At 37.5% G+C, this 22,930-nt stretch overlaps 1 protein-coding gene across 1 annotated transcript; it reads left to right on the forward strand.

Annotated features, from left to right (window-relative positions):
- The first annotated feature begins 3,303 nt into the window (after positions 1–3,303).
- TRIM42 (tripartite motif containing 42) lies at positions 3,304–15,538 on the forward strand. Its single transcript, XM_009923058.2, has 5 exons — positions 3,304–3,659; positions 5,676–6,382; positions 7,702–8,516; positions 9,221–9,448; positions 12,965–15,538. The coding sequence occupies exons 1-5, from the start codon at positions 3,304–3,306 to the stop codon at positions 13,052–13,054; spliced, it is 2,196 nt and encodes a 731-aa protein (XP_009921360.2). The 3' UTR covers positions 13,055–15,538.
- The last annotated feature ends 7,392 nt before the right edge of the window (positions 15,539–22,930 follow it).

Raw genomic sequence — 22,930 nt, forward strand, 5'->3', positions numbered from 1 at the left:
GAGAAAAAAATGAGAAAAAAATTAATACTGTAACCCCACTATTTCCTAGGCATTCCCATCACCAGGAAATTGCCCTCTAATCTGTTTTAAAGTGATGGTGAAAACAATGAGCTAGAAACAGAGATTTTTCTTATGAAGAAAGGACAGTGATGTTTTTTCCCTTCTCTTGCTAGTTGCGGGCAAGCCACAGATAGCCAGAAACAATGCTTTCAGAAGCAACTCTCAATTGTGAATGCATCAGTTTTGGATTGTACCATGTCAGGCTTCTCATATTTCATTCTAAAACTCCCCCCTAAACCAGACATTTCTATGTGCTGCAGTCAGTTAATCTCTTAAGTAATTTCAATTTATTGAAAGAACTACTTTATCCTTTAGAGAGTGAATCCTGCTGGACTACATGGTTTTATAGGAAGGGTCATTCCTTCCCCATCCTAAGGGTGATAATGGTTCCTCTTCCTTCTCTCTCTGACTCACATCCTTATCTTACACCTCTAGGAGCAGAAGGGTTTTTTGCTGGTTTTCTACATTGTAACTGACAGAACAAACACGCTAGAAGTCGTCTTTGGTACCATTGACAGACATAGAAAAGAGCAATGGAGTCAGGTATTACTTTGCTGTGTGAGGAGTACAGAATACAGAGAAAGATTGTGAATTATTTTCATTAGTTTCCGTTTCTCTAATTTTAGCATGTCATCATGGCCTGCATAAATACGGAAAGAAAAAGCACTTTTATAAATAATAAATCCATTATTTATATAGTGTTACTACATACACTAGTCAAGGCTTAAGCCACTGATAGCATATGGTCTTTCCTCAAGCTTCTTTCTGTACAGTACTAATTTGCAATCTCAAATTTGTGTTGGAAATATCAGTATTAGAAATATCAGCGAGGTGTATCTGGAGGTAGAGCAAAAGGGGGAGGAAAGAAGAAAAAGACAACAATCTGAACTTATCTTGCAAAACAGAACAGGATAAATTGTGAAGTAGAAAATATTATACTGAGTTATTTAATAGCTAATGGAAGTACAGCATAAATGACTACAACTAACTAATTTGAAGTAATTTCAACTGAACCTGTGTCCTCACTGCACTGCTTTTCTTTCACTTGTTTTTTTTTCCTCAAAACCTTGCAGGGTCAAGCTTATTTGTAGGTGAAGTCAACCACATCACAGCTTGGCTATCATGAGAATTGTGATGAAAATGACAATCAGATCAAACCACAGGAGAGGCATGGGGGAACATGTTTGCAAACACTATTAAAAGTCTATCAGTTTGGTTGCAGCTATTGCATCTAATTGTGTTTCTCTGGCAGCCAGTCTGATGTTTCAGTATCTGCTAGAGAATAAACATATTAATGAAACAGGACCATCTTAGAACTGGCTACATGCCTACAGGGAGTTACAGAGAGGGCCACTTATACTGGGAGCAGCACAGGAATGAGGCTGTCCATGAAAGTAGTTTTGGTAAAGCAAAGACCAGAGCACTAAAAATAGCAGGAAATAAGTTATAGGAGTTGTATGGCGCAGAAGACAAAACTGTCCAAGACTCAGTAGAAAAACACAATTCATAGAGAATCCAAGAAAAAGACATGTATTGCTGAGAATGATATATGCACAAGTTGCTATTAACCTCTGTATTATATTAAAATGGAAAAGAGTGTCCAGGTATCAGCATGTGGCACATGACATACTTTTTGGTTTTTTCCTTACTCCCCTACCTTTCCTTCCTCAAAAAAACTCACACATATTCATGAATGTTTTGCAAAAGAAAAGCAGACAAGCATCACAAGATACATTTTTTCTAATGATTGAATTCAAAAGCCTTTCAATATCCGAAAATTAAATATGTACAATAAAAAAAAATTACCATTGATTAAACTGGAAAGACAAAGGGAATACATAACATTCATTAAAGGTCCAGGTTATACTATGGAAAGCCATTCAGCACACAGATCTAGTACTTATGTATGAAAATCCAATTGACACAATAGGCTATAACCATTCCAGAGAACTTATTATAGCCCATCATATAAATGGTTACACATAATGACACAGCCATTATAGTCTGTAGGGCTCTGGATCAGTGAATTAAAATCTCTCTAGGTAGAACAGACTTTGAGCAAATAGGCTCAAAGGAGCTGTTACAATAAACTATGTCAAGACCTATCTTAGTAACTCCCAATTATATACTAACCCATCAACACAAGTAGAATTGCTAAATTTTGGAAAAAATTTAGTTACCTACACCACAGAAGCCAGCATTAAATTCAGTATTCTTGAAGTTGTACCATATAGATATCACTGTCCTTTACAGTTTCAAGTAAGAGAATAAGCTGTTTCAGATGTCAGTTGCAGATAACTCTTAGAGGGTAGATTTCCTTTTTTAGAATCATAGGATCATTTAGGTTGGAAAAGACCTTTAAGATCATTGAGTCCAACCGCTTACACATAAGCGCTATAGTAAGCACGCAATATTGAGAAGTTGGTGTATTATGTACATGAATTTCATTTTTATTTAAAATTATCATATCTATAAACAGGTAAAAAATGCTATATAAATCTTGGAATAAATAAACTAAATGAAAGAAAAAGGTGCCTAATACAAAGTAACTAAAGAATAACTGAAATAATATGTCTGATACTGCATTCATAGGAAAAGAGGCAGGTCCACAGCAAATAAGCAGTAGCACTGTACCTACGACGGAAGTCTAGTTCAGGCCTTGGGGGAACGAATGCCATACATTGTTCAAGACCATAAACACTGGCAGACAAGGGCTTAAAATAGTTAAGACAGTTGCAAGGATATGCTTCAAGATGCATCTCAAGTGTTGGGTTTTTTCACATGTACTAGTTATGCTTAAAGTCTTATAGAGACCTGATGAGAAACCTCTCTCTGTCACTGGTTAGGTCTTGATTCAGGGGGTTTGCTTACAGCACCCAGTTGAGCCAACAAAATGCCCATGAAGTGTGTGGTCCTAACAAGATAGCGGCCTTAGGGTATCTAATCCAAGTGTGTAAACTCCCCATACAATTAGTGAAGAGCAAGGCAAATGCTTTCAAGGAATTCAGGAAGAACAATTATAGTTATCGTGATGTATAGATGATGTAATCACTATATCAGGTACGTGTGCACAAAATTCTGCCTGTGTCCTTATTTGAATATCTCACTGTGACATCACTTTCCGATTAGAATGAAGAGTTCGACCCAACAGTTGGAGCTTGTGCCTTTTTGGAGCTCCGTTGATTTAGTGTGCAGAGAAGCTGAAAGGATCAATGAACTTTCTTCCAAGTATCTGACAGAGGGATGGATGAAAATGAGCATCCCTGTTCAATCTGGCCATGCTGCTCAAGCTGCTGTTACCCGGCTTGCCACAGCAGAAAGGAAGAATGCTGCTTGTGTTGGCTCTTCTTGTTTACCAGTGAGCAGAACTGCAGCTGTTTCCCATGTCCATATGAAGTTGACAAACCTTGCCAGTGCTGCCACTGCTCATGTGCAGAGCATGCAAATTGCTGGTGGTGCTGCTGCTCTTGTTCAAACAACCCAGACTGCAAATGCTGCTGCTGCGGTGGAGAGAATTCAGCTTGTCAGTATTACGAAAGCAAGTGCTGCAGAAGCTCTGTCGATGAACCACATCAGTCAAGAACTCCAGGAATGGTTCAGTAAGTGGATTTAAGGGCTCTTAATTTCTTGGGGTTTTGTTTTTCTAATGGACATTATGTCTCAATGCATGTGTTCCATTTAGGAACATACAATCTGTTGGCTTGTTGGAGCTATTTCAAATAACCACAGGATATCATTCTTCTGAGAAACAAAAAAAGTAGTTTTATTTTGATACTAGTGAAATCTTATGCTCACTACTCTGACTGGGGCAAAGACTACTCCAGAACACCACTGCACTTGTAATTAGGACCACCTTATTTCCAGACAAAATCCACAAATGGCTAATATATGCTTATGCATTCTCACACTGTAAAACTTATGTATCAACAAGAAGGAAGACATACAGAGAACCTTAAAACAAGGAGGAAAATAGGAATGTGTTTGTAGCAAGGGGGCTGCAGGCACGGACACAAGGAAAATTGGAGTAAAACAAAGAACAGTAAAACTGCTGTTAACTGGAAGGAAGCAGTTATATTCAGAATAAGACAAAAAGGAGACAAATAATTATAAAGGCTCAAGAAATGCCGCACAGAGAGAGGAAAGAAGGCATAGTAACAGCCTTAGAAGATAAAACTGGAACCAGAAGGGAAGGGGCTGACTATGAACTATAGAAATGCTACACTAAAGACCATGCACAAAAAGGAAGGGGGGGGAGGATGTTGAGGGTCACAAAGGAGAGGTCAGAAATGAAGTTATCAGAGCTCCAGACTAGAATACTACCAAACCAAGAGGAACTGACAGGACCTCTGGAAATGCATGGTTAATTCCTACCTAGGTAAATTTTGAAGACCGGAAGGAATCAGAGCAACAGAAGATTCTATTCTCTTTAGTTTCTGAGGTTTTTTACTGTTGTTTAGAGTGACAGAAAAAGCAGATAGCATGGTTGAACATCTGGGGAGAGAAGGTAGGAAGGAAAGCGGTAACAACATGGATCCTAAAGAGAAGCGTAGCAGAGGCCAGACCATAGAGACCTAGAACCAGGTGTCCATCTTGAATAATGATGCTCATGTCAAGGCTATGGAAAATATTCAAGGAGGCATTATAAAATTAATATTGTATTTTTAAAAGGACAATGTCCACAGGCTAAGTGGCAGGTTAGGACTATCAAGATTTGAAGAGAACAGGGATTAGCACATCCTGAAAATCAGTCCTCTTCTAAAATAAAATAATAGTAATTAAAAAAAAAAAAAATTTGAAAGTCTTTGCAATTAATATAAAGAATCAGTGATAAGGCAGGCAGCTGCTACTAACACTAAGAATAAGCTTAATTCATTCTAGAAATCAGAAATAATTCAGAGGTGAATGATTTCTTAAATGACTAAAAATTAGGAGGATCACACGTAAATGTGTGTTACTATGTTAAGCAGAAATGCCTTCAATACTTTTTTGGAAATGGTGAAACACTTAGTTGTGCTAATTTCTTGAGGAATTTTCCATCTTGAAAATGCAAAAGGAAAACATTTTAACATTTATTGTCTTAAGTTTTCATTAAAAAGAAAATATTCTAAAAATATTACCAAAGTTGTTGTAAAAGAAAGCATTTAATACCCTCTGAAACAAAATAAAGAGTTTCATTTGAATTGCACAAAATGCTTTTCTTCACTCTAGTTATTTGTTGTTTCCATTTTGAAAAATAATCAAATAAGAAAAGGAGACAAAGTACATTTCACTTTGTACTAAACCAAACTGTGTTCTTCTTTTCGTGTGGCCACCAGCAATAACTCAACAAATTCATACAGACCTACAATGACTGAGATGTCTGTTTATTGTTATTGCTGGCAACGGTATTCATCATATAGTGAAATAATTATGAAAAGGAAAAGAAAAAATGGATTCTTGAAAGTGATGACCCAATTGTTTAAAAAAATAACCAGTCAGAATAAAAGGATGGTTGGTATGCAAAGCAGAACTGCTTATAATTTTGTTTCTTAGATGGTACCCTAATATTAAGATATTTTTGTTTGAGTTCTTGGGGTTGTTTGTTGTTTGGGTTTTTTTTCCCCGATTTTATTTAGGTCAAAAGATGTCATGTCAAGATTTAAAACTAGGAATAATGCATCTGTCATTACGCCAGAAAGGAATGTCTCCAGCCATGCCTTCCGTGACCAGCTTGCCTGTCCACTGTGTAAGCAATTGTTTCTCCAACCATTTATGCTGCCGTGCAATCACTGCATTTGTGAGAAGTGTATAACTAAAAGCAAGACCAATGCTGAAGTAACTGAAAACTTTTATATCATCATATGCCCAGTTTGTAGCAAAGCGCATTGCCTCCTGTACGCAAATAAAATTCAGCTGAGGAAGAATTATCTCAGAGCAAAACTAGCCAAGAAATACATGCGCAGACATGGCCTTCTGAGGTGGAGATTTGACCATAGTGAAAGACCAGTCTACTGTGAAACTTGCAGGGAGAGAAGAAGAGTGGCAACCAAAAGATGTAGAACATGTGGAATTAATTATTGTAATGAATGTCTGCATTTAAATCATAGCAAGAATGGTACTCAAGACCACATTTTCACTAAAGCACATCAGGAAGATCATGAACAGTGGCTCTGCTTACTGCACAGCAACTCAAAGCTCTCTGAATACTGTCTGGATGACCACGAACTGATCTGTGGGTTCTGCAAGAACTCACTCCACAATGATCACAAGACTGTTCCCTTGGCAGTCGCATGTTCAAGAGAGGCTGCTTCCCTCTTTGATACAATCGCAAAATTTAGAAAAGGTTTGTATTTCTGCTGCTTCTCACACTTCCCCATGCCTCCTCAGGAAAGAAACTTGAACATATGGTTGACAAGCTATATTAATGGTCTGCACAGCACAAGAGTAAGAAAGGTGGTGTGTTCCCACTGTAGAAGCACAAAAACAAAAGGAACAAGCCCATAATTTTGGCATCATAAGCCAGACTCAACTATTAGAGAATGAAGGATCTGTATGTGGGATAGGAACAGAAATGTGCATCTAGGGAGGGGAACTTTCATTTCATGCTGTAGGACCCAGTATGGAATAAACACCAATTACATCTGCAGAATAAAATGGTGAATAGCTTGTAATCAGAAATATATGCTTGAGGAGGAGCTGGTTCTTCCTCTGCAGGCAAGGTATGAATTGTTCCTCTTCAATCAGTTTTATGCTTATGCCCATGCTGACTAAGAGGCAAAGCAGTCATGTTTTTCTGAGGTAACACAGCATTGTCATTCCTTTGAACTAAGACTTGATCCATAGCAACTAAGGGGCTGAACACAGACTAGGATTTTATGAAATTCTTTTAATTTTGATCTTTGCATATAACTTCAGAAACGTTGGGGACATAATGAAGTTGCATGGAAAATAACATTCAGAAAAGTAAAAGTGAACCATTCACAATGAGAAACAGCTGGAAGCACTGAATTCTGTATTTTGAAACAGTCTTAAGTTTGAGAAAAGTGATGTAGAATATTTGTGCAGGATTTTGTAATGTGACATTGTTTCTTGATGTTAGTTGAATGCCACTGAAATTTACTATCAGTCTTTGGTATTTTTGATTGTGTTCCTTCACAGTTCACAATTTTTAGTGTCAGAAGAGTTAATCACACCTTCACACAACAGCCATCAGAAGGCACTGTCAGCCACAGACATAATGTGGGCTATGCAGGTGCATTTGCTGCCATTACTTTAACTTTATACTGGCATAGTGAATTTTCAAAGATAATATAGAGCTACAATAAATTAAGCTTCAAGATTTCCCATGTAATGAAGTAAAAATTATCAAAGCCCATTTTGGGAGAGATAAATTTGTGTGAGGAAATAACAGTAAAGTAGCAATTAACTGCTAAATTTTATACACCCAAATATGAACATTTTAATCCAAACAACTTCCCTCAGGGCCTACCAGCAGCAGAGATTAGAGGAAAAATACCAGAATCCTTATTTTTGTCCCACGTTCTACCAAACCTGAAATCATTTTAAACTAAAAATCTGTCATTCTGCCTCTTGTAACTACTACATTTTAATATGAATTTGGAACCACCGATCTGATGTATTTATTTTATTTTTTTTTTACAGTACGCCAAGGAGCTGATAATGATCTAATGGAAGTTATCCTGTTAAAAAATAATTTCAAGACCTATAAGGACACCAAAAGAAAGGAGATCAGGAATGGATTCTTAAAATTACGTATGGTTCTTCATGAACAAGAAAAGGAGATGATCGAGTTGCTTGAAAACATTGAACTTAAAAAACAGAAAGAAATTTCAGAATACATAAACTATACATCCAGTCAGCTATCATATATGGATGGCCTTATTCAATACTCTAAAGAGGCTCTTAAGGAGGAAAGCCAAGTTATTTTTCTGCAATCTGCACACTGCTTAGTGAAAGAAATAGAAAATGCAGTTCCTTCTGTTTTCCAACCTAGTCCACATCTAAGAGAAGATCCCTTAAAAAAAATTCAACCCAACTTTGATGATCTTTTCTCCATTTTACAGGGACTTGTCCCATCCCTTAGTGGAATAAAGCAGTCAGAAAGTAAAGCAGAAAAATATGCCTATACTTGTAACCCAGAGATAATGGTTCCAAGGCATGTTTCAACAACTCATGAATCCAAGCAAGAAACATTGTTCCGAAGCCCATCTTTAAATTCCTTGTTTGATTTAGGTGTACTGTCTAAAGATACTGTCAGAAGACAAAGCTCTACACTTCCCCATCATTCTACACAGAGTAATGAAGTGTGTGCATACCGGGATACAGCTTGTGAAACTCCACGAAAAGAAAGAAAATATCAGATTGTTAACTTTTCAAGTCCAGAACCTATAGACAATGAATCAGTCCCAGGACCTGTTGTTATATACCAGACTGTTGTTTACCTGAGGTCTGCCAAAGTAAGACATTAATTCTAAATATATACAAGAGACCATTATACTTTCAGGCTGTTATAGAGCCTGAACCCATACGAGTTTGAGTAAATAAGACTACAATATCCATTCAAATACTTTATTTGTAGGAGACAATGCATTCCAAACTTGCCTTTTGAGATAAACTGAAGCATAAATTAAATCATATCACATTCCTACTGTAGTCAATAGGGTTATTATATTATTAGATATGTGATATAAATATGTTACATGGAAAGGTCCAATGCAGAAAGAAATAGATATACCATGTTTGTATTTAAGTATCTGTACGTCAGATCAAATAATTCGATCCTGGTCTTGGCCTTCAATGTGATGACATCATATCCATGTAATTTTCCTCATTACACATCTCATAGATGCTAACAAGATCAGGATGCCAGTTGCATAAGATCACAAGTGCATGTTGCAAACTGCTGACTGCTGTCAGCCTGCATTACTTTCAGTGTGTTAGGAGACAGTACTATGAAATTACCAGAAGGAAGCTTAGCATTTTCCAAGTAAGACCAGAAACTACATATCTTCCACATATACTCCATGCTATGGTTAGAATTTCAGCTGCATTGGCATTTCAAAATTAAAATCTGCCAAACAGGGGCCTTCCAAAAAAGTAAAAATTAAAATGAGAAAAAATAGAGTAATTAATTACTACAGATTTTTTTTTCTCTTCACAGATTTATTGGACTTGTCCCACAGAAGATGTGGATTTCTTTGAGGTAGAGTTTTATGAAGTTGCTGGTATTGGGCCTGATAACGTTGTCCAGACAAAACTAGCTGGCCAGCTAAGCCAAATACAGCAACAGAACCTTGAGATACATAATCTGGATCCAAATACAGAATATCTTTTTAAAGTCCGTGCTGTCAACACAAGTGGTCAAGGAGAATGGAGTGAGATCTATAAGGTATTGTAGATTCTTCCTATACTTCATAGACTTGCCTTAACTTTCTTGCCTCCACAACTGTTTTTTACCCCATGTATTTATGAGGGAGACTGCTTAAATGGAATATTGCTATTCACTTATCTAGGTAAGTGATGCTAATAGTTACATTGGATTTTTCCATACATTGCTCTTCCTTGCTCAGTTTGCAATTGCTTGACCTACGTAGAATGTTTCTCATTTTTTCTAGCAGGGATGCTGTGTCATGACTATGTCAGGCAAATCATTGTAATTCATATTACTTCAGGACTGAGACTGCCTTTGCACTAATCTCTCTGAGCACACAGAGTAAGAGTACAAAGTGTCAGATCCAAAAGCTTTCATGCTAGAACAAGATGGCAATCATTAGAAGAGAGGAAACAAACAGAAGATTAAGAATATTCTTTGACACCTTTGGACATGAGTCTCCTTTACTGTGGTTTTAGAAGAGGAGGAAAAGTGTTGCAAAGATAAAGTTAAAAGGAGTAGAAAGGTATTCAGAAAGGTGTCAAAAGTTAAGACATTTACTGAATTCACTTTAACACCCTTTAGGCATCCCAAATCTCTTGCTGAAGTCACCTTCAGTTTTTCATGCCTTGCTGAAAATATACATACTTAATTCATGCTTTCTCCTTGATAAATTTTCACTAAAGGTTGTATTGAGGAGCTTCAATGCATAAAATGCAGATGGCTTCCACTAAACTGGTAGGTGCTATTCTCTGGTTCCAACTGCATTTCACAGTTTGTTGTGCTTAACCCCAACCAGCAACTAAGCACCATGCAGCCGCTCGCTCACTCCTCCCTACCGCCAGTGGGATAGGGAGGAGAATTGTGGGGGGAAAAAAAAGTAAAACTCATGGGTTGAGATAAGAACAGTTCAATAATTGAAATAAAATATAATAATAATTGCAATGAAAAGTAAGATAACAGAGAGAGAGTGAGAGAGAGAAAACCCAAGACGGACAAGTGATGCACAAGGCAATTGCTCACCACCTACTGACCGATGCTCAGCCAGTCCCCAAGCAGCGATCCACCCCTCCCAGCCAACTTCCCCCAGTTATATACTGAGCATGACATCCTATGGTATGGAATATCCCTTTGGCTAGTCCAGGTCAGCTGTCCTGGCTATGCTCTATCCTAGTTTCTTGTGCACCTGCTCGCTTGCAGAGTATGGAAAACTGAAAAATCCCTGACTTAGGATAAGCACTACTTGGCAATAACTGAAAACATCAGTGTGTTATCAACATTATTTTCCTACTAAATCCAAAACACAGCACTGTATCAGCTACTAGGAAGAAAATTGACTCTATCCCAGCCAAAACCAGTACACAGCCTTTTCCTATATGAATTGCACCAAGTGCTGTCCCTTTCCAGGCCTTTTGTGCCTTGTCACATTTAGAGAGTAAGTCTCAACTTTGAACAAGCATTCAGACATCCCACTCACTCCACGAGTTTTAATGTCAAACAATACCTTCCTGGACTGCTCCACTTCCTATACTTAAAACACCGAGTACAGTAGTTTCTTTTTTAATCTAACACATTGGAATGCTATATTGATTTTTTCTTCTGAAAATTCGTCTTTCTTCATGCAGCACAGTCATATTAATATTCCAGAGAAACACAAACTCACTTAATATCTGCTGTAATTTACATAAGAGCTTTGTAGCAAATGAAAATAAGACAGCATATATGACAGACTTTTATAAATCTTCTTTTTAAAAATAACTACCTCTGTTCCTTTTGCATAATGTCAGACTATTTTACTTTACCAGTTACACTACACAGAAAGCTTGGAAGAACTTTCTTAATAAGAAAATATGGCACTGGATTTTAAGTAGGGGATTTAGTCAGAGCAATGTCATTCTTCATGTGTAACAGTTACTAAGGCTGTGAGAGAATGTGACTGTGATGACTGTGACAGGTCACAGGAGGAGGAAAGTGACAGAAAGTTTTGTTATGCAGCAGCTACTATTTCATTATTTGAACTAAAGCTGATGCCGTGCCACTGATACCCAGAAATATCAGCTCCCACAAAAGAGGTTATACAACCATAGGGTGTTTTTTAACATTACAAGCAGATTTCCCAAGTCTGTATGCAACCCTCATAAGCAAAAAAAACTGTAGTCTCTGTGCTTTTAGGAGAGAGGGAACTTCTCTCTTCTTAGCCCAGTAGTGTGATTGCTTACAGCTGAATCACAGCTTCCTCAATTTCAGCCATTTGTTGGTGTGCGAAACACCATAGAAGTACCACTATATCCTTGTTACATGATCACAGAACCTGCTACAGATGGCATGATCTCCTTGCCCAAGAAGAGTTCAAGACAATTGACTCAATATAGGCTCCTAATGCCTCAGGAAGTGCCCAAAGATATCTAACATATCTGCACAGGGCTGACAGATGACACCAGACTTGGAAGATGCACTTCAAGAGCAGCAACTAAGAAGGCGGCAAGTTACTCTCGAACATCCAAACTGGCAAAAGATGTTAATGATTTTGGCAACTGGATTCTAATTTAAAAGTCAATTGGAAGAATTACACTGTACTGCACTGCCCTGGATAAGGGATATTTTTGAGTATGTGTTGAGGTTGTGGAAGATCCTGGATGAATGACAGAAACTGAAGGCTGCCTTATCAACCACACTGCTGTATTAAACAGTCCTGGTGAACCATGCAAAACTGTGCCACAAGACAAGTGACAAGGAATCCTTTAAGGATGAAATTCAGTGCTCCCTGGAGACTTTCAACTGAGTAGGCAAAAATCTGTTGCCCCAGAGATAAAGGATTTGGCTGCATCTGCCATGGGAGGAGGAATGAGAAGCACTAAGGATGCAGTTAGAAAACCAGGAGGGCAAAATGTTGGAATTCTGCAATCCTTGCTCTAGTTGCTGCCAGTACTAGCAATCTTGAAAAGGTGCTGCCCCACCCCTTCTTCTCAATGACAGCAGCAGCCTGCAACTGTTCACAGTGGCCTGCCACACATGCCAATAGACTTTGTGTTCCTTAACTTGTCTCTTGAGGCTGTCAGCCACAGAAACAGTGATAATTTTAGTGATGGTTTTGTTGCTTTTTAACTTTTCATCATACTCTTGTCTATTAAGCCTTTAGAAGTTTTCAAAGTTACCTTGGAAGGCAATGGAAAATGACTTTTAATAGGATGTGGGCTTCTAAATCCTGTGGTCATATCTGAAACTCTTTACCTAAATGACTAGCTGCCAGAACCTAATGGCTACATATTGTATTAATCACTTTAATGTTTGCCACCCAACAGTTGCTTGCCTTCAGTGTAAGTTTTTTTAAAAGAGCTCAATTTCCATTTTGCCTCCAAAATAAGTACTTAGACTTTCCAAAGTTTAACATAGATAGACAGTTTGACTGCTTTGAAAATACATCTGTAAGTGGTAAGTTCTTTTGAAAACAGACACTAATTAAATCGTATGCCCAAAATAGTAAATACAGGTACCTCTTCTCTACTTTAATATATTCCTGTTTTCTACTTGCAGATAATCACTTCAGATGATTATGGGAAAATTGAAGACAGGTGGGAGAAGCAGAAGAGTATTCAGGGTACTCTGCATACACCAAGTATATAGACAAAGAATGAAACCTGGGATTCTTTTTTTTTTTCTTGCCGAACTGGAAAATGTGTATCCTTTCTTATGCAATATCCCATTTTCCACTGAAGTCAGCAGCCAGAGATGTAACAGTGAGCTCTTCAGACTATTATTGCTTTCTGGCAAATAATAATAATAACCACACACACACACCCCGCCGCCTTTTCATTAGCTTTTCTTTTTCCAGATGTAGCACCAAGACCTAAGGAAAGTGTTAGGCCATGCATAAAAATATAATATAAAACCCACTATACTTGAGGGACCTTTGCAGCTTCAAAGGAAATAAATGACTTATTTGCCTTGTAAGTTAACATTGTGATTACTATTCCCTATGAGACCATTCAATACCAGTTCATAAAGCACTGCAAAAGCCTATATGATGTTTTGCGTATTTTTAAAGTGCAGGATAAGCTACTGTGTACATATACACTTTTGGTCTCAGCCTCATTCAGCTGAAGTACAATGTGCATATACACACAGAAGGACACTGGCAACAGGCAGGACAAGAAGCACAAGAATGAGGGCAGACAAACTTTTATCTCCTTATGCACTTACTTAGTAATCATTAGGTTTACTTGACTGTTGCGAAGGTCACCTATGTGAGTTGCAGAGTATCAATTTGTTAAAAAGTACCTGCAAGTAAAATCAGAAGTCACAGCAGCTCTGATCACTGAACAGGAGTTACTAGATCCGCAGCAAGTTACTGTGTCAAAATAATCAAGGGTAATAGCTAATGTCCTTCTCTGTGCAGGGATGATCTTGCACAGTTCCTTTCTTTCACTTCAGCCATACCAACCAGGCAGGCATACCTAGCTATCTATCTATACTTTTACACACACACACACACACACATACGTGTATGCATACACGTCTCTCTATATATATGTTTGCACATATACACACACACATATATGTATTTAAATGCATTTACAACTCCCTTTGCCTCAGTCCTGTTAAGTAGGGCCTTTACATGGGAATGCAGGTAGGATCAGGGCCACTACTAGCTCTTTTAAACCCCTTCTGTGCATTTGTATGTTTGTGTCTTACGTTCAGCACAGAACAAATCCATTTATGGAAAATCATGTGTTATGAATACCACCCATGAAACCTTGGACCTCCTGCTACCTTCCTTAAGGCAAACAATAAAACTTAGGTATATTTATTATTAATATATAATTTTTCCATTGAACCTTTAATTTCTGAAGCTCTGGTTTAGCTTCGCATAGTCGCTGCAAGGTGGTAATATTCTACCCACTTTATGGATGGCTAATGTGATAAAAGAAGAGTCCAAACAAAAAGGCAACAAAGCCAAAGTCTGAACTCTGAGAGCACCTAGTTCTCTATCTTGTGCTAGACGGTAAGCTACTACTGATGTGTCAGTTTAATATCTATGTTCTTGCCAGGATCTCCGTGCAGTCTTTCCTTGATAGCATACCTTCTTTTGACGAAGCCTCTAGATAAGAGTAAAGGCTATTAAAAGAGGTTTGCATTTTCAAACCTACTGAACAATTATAGCAGCATCTGATTTTGAGAAGCTTATTCTGAAACATTTAAAAGGGGCCTGATCATTACACATGAAAAGCACCGGCAATCTAAAACTTCTGCTAGATTTTTGCAGAAATCTAAATGTCTGAGCTCTCCAGATAGTAAAGCCCAATTATTCCTTCAATAATCATGGCTTTTTAAACCCCTTCCCCAGACAGCAATATTTTACACCTATTTCAAGGACATGTGAGTTTTTGCTGATGGTCTGTAGTTCCCCAGAAGCTCACCCATCTGGTGTTCCTTTTAGTATATTTCTCTGTAGATGGATAAGACTGCAATTTGGATGAACTGTGTAAAATCCCTTTGCACTCCCTGGCTATCCATTGATAATAGCAGCCTTCTGTACCAAGCAGTTCTTAAGAGATGCAATTTGCAGTAGACACCTCTGTGCAACAGCCAAGCAAAGCTCCAATTCCCATTTTATGTGAACAGTGACTCAGATCACTGGAACAGGGCAACATTTTATCAATATCACTAAGAGATCAGAATCAGTCCAACCTTGCAAGCTTTAAGATTTTTATTAATTATTGTGGGGCTGCTTGAAGCCTATGTTTCTTTTCAAACAAATTACCTTTCAAACATCTCTATCTCAGCTTGCTTTGCTTTTTTTCTCCAGGATTGCCTCTTTATTTTCATGGGAGAACAAAAATGCGTTAAGTTCTTTACATACAGTTCAATGCCTGCCTATTGTGAGCACAGCCAAATCCCATGGTGACTGGATGTCTACAGCCCAATTTACTGCACTCCTCCTTTCAATAAGCAGGCAAGGCAAAGAATGGAACAATTTTGCTTATGTACTTCTTGTTGCTCAGTTACAGCAATGGGTGGGGAGGCAGCACCATCTCTCACCCTGTGCAGACATATTTCAGCTGCATGCCCTGAAATTGAAATTTTGAGGTGTTTATAAATAAATAAAAACCTGCCTGTATTTAATGCAGTGTGATATTTGCATAATTACTTTTCAAGGTAATGAGTGTAACAGAAGCCAAAACACAGAAGGCTGAATATCTTTAGAGCAGCCTGTGCCAGCAAATAAACACAGAACTCTTGTAAGTATCAAATTGCAGAGCAGCTTAGAACCAGCATAATTTATTTAGGGAACAATAAGCATTTATTTGTGCTGGGCAGGTGGCCAAGGTGAACAAATGAAAGACGTATATGTAATTGAATATTAGATGAGCCATCAATTCATTTCACCACCATTTGTCTCTTGGAATATCTGTAACCAACCCTGCTGAAAAAACATTACAAAATAAAGGTGGTTGTCGAACTACCTCCTCCAAAGCCAAGCAAACAGCTGGGCTGAATCAAATAATGCCAGTTTGAAAGAAAATATTCTGAAATGGTGGCTACCCATTTTGTTAAGTGATGAAATCAAGACCAACATCAGTCTAACATACAGAGATGTAGTCAGTGGCATCTCTGCCTTCCTGGATGGATCATAAATTAGCTGGAAGGTAGGAGATATGTCAGAGGTGCAGCTGGCTAACCTGTATTGACATAAAGCAACTAACCAACCCACCCTGCATAGCAAACCCCAGAAATATATGGGCATCAACTATAAAGCCAAGGTATTACAATGTTTTATCATCCACTTGCTGCACAACCCATCAGGAAGAAATTAGTATCAATATTATTCAAGGGTCAGGAGTGCCTTCTTCAAGAGTATTTCCAAGACCATCATAGAACTTTGGAGAACATTAGTCCATCTTGTAAGACATTACTTCTAAACAAAAAGAGGTAGTGGTCTTTGGGGGCCTAAATGTTTAACTGACAATACTGACTGAAAATCTGAAAATATTCCCAATGTTTAACATAGCTACTGTTCGTAATATGAGACTCACATTGCACCTCTATACAATGTGTAAAAGTAACTTGATAGCCGAACTGAAATTCTGAAATACAGAACTACAGGCAAGTATTATTTTAAATCACAGCATTTTAAGCAAATAAAGCAGAGCAATAAATAAGTAAACAAATATAAATACAGCCTGCCAGTGTTCTGTTTTGGGCTATAAAGCTGTGATTTAGTGCTGCTGAGAAATACACTCTAAAAGCTATGAGGTTCTGCAATCATAATTAGGAGAAAGAACAAAAATGAAAAAAGAACTAATAATCAAAATGGTTCCCCCAAAATACTTCTTAAGTTAAAAATCATCTGGGTAATGGAGAGTTTGAAAATATAAGTAGGACTCAAAAATATATATATAATAAAAGACAGACTACATACTAGCAAATAAAAATAAAAAAATAAGGGGGACACACGTCCATAAATGCAAAGGTTTTGGCTACTTGCTTCTGCCATAGAAAATAGAAAACTAGAAGTGATATGTAACTGGAACAAAATTCAGGCTTAGGCATCTCTTTACCTGAAAGTTGATGGTAAACTGTTGCTATTTAAAGACATAAGTGAAATTACTGGAGATCAGAGAGGATTAATTTACACACAAAAATTAACCATGAGCTTGTTCTGTTGTGCTACTGAGGACCTCAAGCTTTCACTAATGTTATCAGGAACATCAGTGTATGTAAGAGAACGAAGTACTCAAGATCCAGCTAAGTGACAGCAAAGGAAGAATAAAATAACAGCGTGCCTGAAAGGTGTAAACATCTAAGAGAAAGAGGAATAACTTACCAGGTAGTATCATGTCACAACAGTGTTTGGAAATGACTGCTTTGTCCTAAGCAGCTGGCATTATACAAAATTTAAATCAACAGTGACTATGTTACATATTGCAACGCTTTTTCAGGGACAAAACTGATTCTAATGTACAAAGCAGTATTAGAGAGAGTCCACAGAGCAACGATCATCGGTCTCATCCAGTAAGGTACATATCAGCTTGAAGTAGAGAAGGAGGACTTTTTCTTCAAAAGACATTTCCTGGAGCATGCAGGTCATGGGAAAAGTAACCTATCACCTTGGAAACTCAAAACAGAAATGTCTTGTCCCAGCCAGTGACTCAAGAAAAGTGGCCAAAGTAGTTTGACCAGACCCAACTATCATAGCCATATAGCCTACCTATAGCTCAGATACCTAGGAAATATTTTTGCTTTTGTTTCTTGGCATGAATTCTAGCTTTGTAAAAAGGGAATGTTTTGCTTTCTCAGCTACACAGAATTTGTGTTTCAATCGCTTCATTATTTTGCTAGATTCAAAGTACTTCAAAAATTTGTAAGAAAATTTGCTTCCTTCCCCTTCATTCCTTTTGCTATACATACATTAAACAACACTTCAGAGAGAAATCTCAATTGTCAAGAGCTCTTGCAGCCATGCATCAATCTCTTTAATAGAGTTCACTGGGGTTTTTTCCCCTTCTTCACAATAGTAACTAAGACAGACTCTATAAATTCTGGGATTTTGGTCTGCAAATAAAAATCTCCTGGATGTGCCCTTGCATTTATAAATGTGTTAGTTACTATGAGATTTTTGCATTGCTTGCTTTTAGCAGCTCATGGCAGGAAACAAATCATAGTAAATCTAAGCTCAAGTCATTAATTCTACTGTGACTCAAACGCAGTAAGAATATTTCACAACACTCACAAGCTGAAGGGGAAAAGGTCTCGATTTTTTTAAAAAGACCCTGAGAACTTGCATTCCCTCAAATATTTAGACATATCAGTGACTTCCCTGGGATTTTTTTTTTTTTCCCCAGCAAACACTTTGAGCAGAAATTACATTTGCTGGCAAATTACATTTGCTGGCAATTTCACCCTTTGAAATGTTCAGCTTTTCATCAGAAAGCCTGCACAGAAAGTATTATTTGTTCATTTTAATGTTACTGAATATATACCTGATTTGCACAGACAGCTCTGAATGGCCTAACTCTTGTTCTCCCAACACTGTTTATCTGAAGGTTAGAAGTCAAAATGGGGGTCATAAGAAAACCTAACCATCCAGAAACCAATTTTTCAAAGCAATTTTTGAACCTCATAAGACAATACAAACTAACGATGCAGAACTCGATGCTCCAAGAACTCCTCTTAAGCTAAAGAAGCAGTGGCTTTTGGTTATGAATTCTAAGCACTCTGGACCCAATTTACATCAGGGGTGCTGAATGAATTGTCTCATATTACAGCTCACAAAGTGCTTTATGTAAGAATAGCTGGGTTAGACAAAAGCTCTGCCTAGTGTGCTATCCACTGTCTCTAACAGTGATCAGCAGCAAACAGAAGACTATAAGAATGGTGATATTCTCCAAGCCTTCATAAGGTATGACTTAAGGGTTCTGTCAGCCACAGATAACCCCTTGGTATCCAATAGCTCACAAGTATTTTCTTCTTTGAATTTGTCCACTCCCATTTTGAGACCCTGACAACTTTTTGCCTGTATTATATCCCTCTGTGGCAAGGAGTTTTACCCTCTTCAGCAGCAAAATCAAACCTGAGGTTAGAAGTTCATCATACTGGCCTTGTGTTTAAAATTTCTTTCTACCAGATAAAGCATCTAATATTGCCTAACTTCTCTATAAATGTCTACAATGAGGTAAAAAAGAAAGTATTTCCAAAAAATAACTCTCATGGTACTAAAATAAGACATCTGCAAACGGACTTTCTAACAGAAGCACGAAGTGAATCTAGGTGAATCTATTGTTAAAAACTTATGGGGGCAATATTTGGAAACTTGAAAAGAAAAAGGTAATATTCATTATAAGAGTTAAGCTTTTCCATTATTTGCCTGGGTTGATATACATTTACATGTGCTTGGGTGATCTTCTTTTAAAATATTAGTGCTTGCCTAGCTTTCTTTTAGGCAATTATACCTTCTCAATTTTTCTAAGATTTGTTCAGAAGTAGATTTGTGGACAAGAAAATGCTTTAGATAATTCTTTGAAAACTCTGCAATATGAGTTATCTTTACCTGATAAATTTTAAAGATTTCATTTTAGTAAATGATATTAATCACCCTTGTTATCACTGGTGAAAAATAAAACAGGAATCTATCTGGAGGATAAATCATAGAGCAGTGCCTGTGAGTCAAGCAGAAGAAAGCTCTGCATTTCCTGCACTTCTATAAACTGACTCGCCCCTAAGGGTACACTGTAGGAGGTTAGAAGCAGATAAGGCCATCACACTGTGGAGCAATTTGGTAAAAATTCTGGTGATTTTCTCTTGTCGAGCTCTTTTCTCATCAAACATTTTACTACTGAATTATTCACTGAGGAATAAACTTCAAACAACCCCTCGTTCATTTCCTAGCTTTGTTATAAAACTAGAAATCAAATCATCACAAGTTATCCAGCCGAACAAACAAACATCTACTTGTCTAAGTTAGTTAAACACATTAAAAGTAGTTAAAATAAAATAAAACAAGAAAAAAAAAGGCCTCTCAGCTGAGTTTATTCTTAATTAAACACAACAGACCAACTGTGCTCTGCACCTCAGGAAACTTCGGGGGCTACAGAAAGCTCCAGATTAGATTACTGTGTATCCTTGAGAAATCTACCATGAATTTTGCCCAGCTACAGAAATGTTTTGCTTTATGTATCCACATGGATATTCTTTAGATGGTCAGTCAGAAACAGAAAATTCTGCTCACAGTTTCCTTGACCTTAGCCTCTTCTGAAACTTTTTCCCCAAAGTAAAAAAATAAGTTATTTCTAAGTGAGGAAGTGAAATTGGGAGAGTGATTTTAAAAGGCCAAAGTAATATATATCCAAAGGCTGGGAATGTTTGCCCTCTCTCAAACTCAAATCACTTCCTGTTACCTACCGGCAAATATATTTGACAGAGGCATCTGTGATATTTAACACAGCACTTGAAAAGGGTCTTTCAAGGACTACTTTACAGAATTTTTGTGTCCCAAGCACCACAGGCTTTAGGGCATGCCAAAATAGAGGTACAAGACAGCAACTTTCCAAGGTTGAACAGGGGATATTTATGAGGAGGAGGTACATACTTTGTTAATTGTGTGTAGCTAAGGTAGAGGTGTATTTATTCTCACTACTCTCAGTGACACACTGTTAACACAACACAGAGCGGGCTAATAAACTAGCCTATTAAACTGGATTTTCTGAACTCAGTATTATGTTAATGCAATAATTCAGCATTTTATTAACATGGGAAATGGCAGAGTTCAGTTGTGTCTGCTCAGACCAGAACTCTAAAGTCTCTTGGAACCTACTGGAGGATAGACACAACAAACGCATAAATAATGGAAAAATATGAGCTCATCTACTCAGCTAATGGGAATTTTACTAATTTCTTATTTCCAAGACCTGGACTGGAAAAAATAAGGCAAGGAAAAACCAGACAAATTTGCTACTATATTATGAATTTTTCTGATGGCTTCAGGGTGCTGTAACCTCTGCAACGCTACAGTGTCCTTCTCATAATAACATGGAAGGAGGGCAAGGTAATGACCCTTCTGTCTTTCACACATACCAGAAAGTCTCACACAATTCAAGATCTCAAAGTTGCAGAAGGGGGTAACTATTGCTAGAATTTATAGTGCAAACAATTACAGAGGAGTAAAAATGTTTCTGCATCCTTCCTTGTCACTATCTGCACAAAGACCAGAGCTAATATAAGCTTTTAAAATTTGGAAAAGTTACATTACCTCTGGCAAGTCCATACAACATGTATATTCAAAGTTTTACTCAAACCTACTTATAAATTATTTTAATACGTTGGGGGGAGGAGGAGGGGAATATCTTTTATACATGGTATAGTCACATTTCCATTATTTCAATTTCCTTCCCTGTTAGATGGAAATGCAACTGGAAAGCTGAGGACATTTTGCAAAGTTCAGTATTTCAGTGAAAAGCATTTTCAGGGTATACCTTGAGCAACCTTAACCACAACTTATCTGATCAAAAACCTGCAACTAAAACTTTGCACAATGGGCTCGATGGAGCTAAAGGTAAAGCATATAACATTCATTTCATCACCCAATAAAAGCAATTTCTAGCCAGCTGTATCATTAGTCCAATTTCAAAGGCAAACCTTGGTACTCAACAAATAAGAATAATTCTTATTTCAAGGGCTGTTTTCTCACCTTCTGCCAATGTGAGATTAGTCAGCATGATGTTGATGGGAGGAAATGAAACTGCCAGAGATTTGGAAAGGGAATGAATGACAATTTCATGGTAATTGAAGAATAATTGTACTTATTTAGCCAATAATCACTACACATTCAATGTTTCATTAAAAAAAAAAAAAAAAAAAAGAATGGACAAAACCCCTTCCATTTTCCTTATCATAAAACCTGATGAAAACCTGATAAAAATATACATATATGTCTTCTCCTGGCTACTTTATACAGTCCTCTCCTCAGGCTCCTAACTCCTGCCAACAGGTTACATAGCAGAAAATATACTCACTACTCTAGGCTGAGTTCTGGTGGTCACAGGGTATCTAAAAAGCAGATGTTGCAATACCTGCACCTGTTCTGTGAAATGTGCTGTTTCATTTATTATAAATTCACTTATCCCAGGGATTGTAAATGTTACCCAGGGCAGATATGAGTTAAAAGAAAAACCTGTATGTGGCTTTCTTTTCAAGAGGCAGGCATTACCTACTTTCTCTCATTACTTTGTACATTTGAAGGTAAATAACCTCAGCTAGAAAATCTCTCTGAGACCACACTGCTTGGCTCAGTTTCATTGGTTAGCTAGGCTTGCTAAAGAATATGTTTTAATAGGCTACCATCTGCAACCTTCTCATTGTAGTCTCTTTTCCAGGATGTGTGATATGTGACAACTTTGTTAAATGCATATAGGAGTATCTACCATGCAACATTATTTCACACCGGAATTCAAATTATGACATTCCTTTCTAGAAAGCAAATGACCATAACTTCAAGGAGGAAAGTAATTCTGAGAGTTATGATGTATTTGTACCTAAGTTTAAGTCCTTAAATTAAAAGCAAATTAATTTTGTAGCACTCAGAGAAAGGAGATGAAACAAAAAGAAACAAAAATTTCCATGCACTTGGAACTTCCCTAAAAAATCTTGCTCACTGTTACAAGGGAATAAGAGCTCAGTGTTTCAATTCTCTTCTTCCTCTCACAGCTACTAAGAATGGGGATGTCCATCAATGTGTAGAATCACAGAATGGTTTGGGTTGGAAGGGACCTTTTAAAGATCATCTAGTTCCAACCTCCATGCTGTGAGCAGGGACATCTTTCACTAGATCAGGTTGCTCAAAGCTCCACCCAGCGTGACCTTGAACACTTCTAGGAATGGGGCATCCACAACTTCTCTGGACAACATGGTCCAGTGTCTCACGACTCCCATCATAAAGAATTTCTTCTTTTGTACTTTCAATGTCATTGTCATTTCTTCAGTATCTTGGTTTTTAGAAGTCATGGG

Source organism: Haliaeetus albicilla, chromosome 9 (assembly GCF_947461875.1).
Source record: "Haliaeetus albicilla chromosome 9, bHalAlb1.1, whole genome shotgun sequence".
Lineage (NCBI taxonomy): Eukaryota > Metazoa > Chordata > Aves > Accipitriformes > Accipitridae > Haliaeetus > Haliaeetus albicilla.

What these genes read in the sequence shown, in the direction of transcription:
- TRIM42 (XM_009923058.2), top strand. Translation starts at nt 3,304, where the DNA reads ATGGATGAAAATGAGCATCCCTGTTCAATCTGGCCATGCTGCTCAAGC. An exon ending in TTTACCTGAGGTCTGCCAAA is followed by an intron (nt 8,517 to 9,220) that starts GTAAGACATTAA and finishes TTCTCTTCACAG; the next exon opens with ATTTATTGGACTTGTCCCAC. An exon ending in AATGGAGTGAGATCTATAAG is followed by an intron (nt 9,449 to 12,964) that starts GTATTGTAGATT and finishes TTCTACTTGCAG; the next exon opens with ATAATCACTTCAGATGATTA.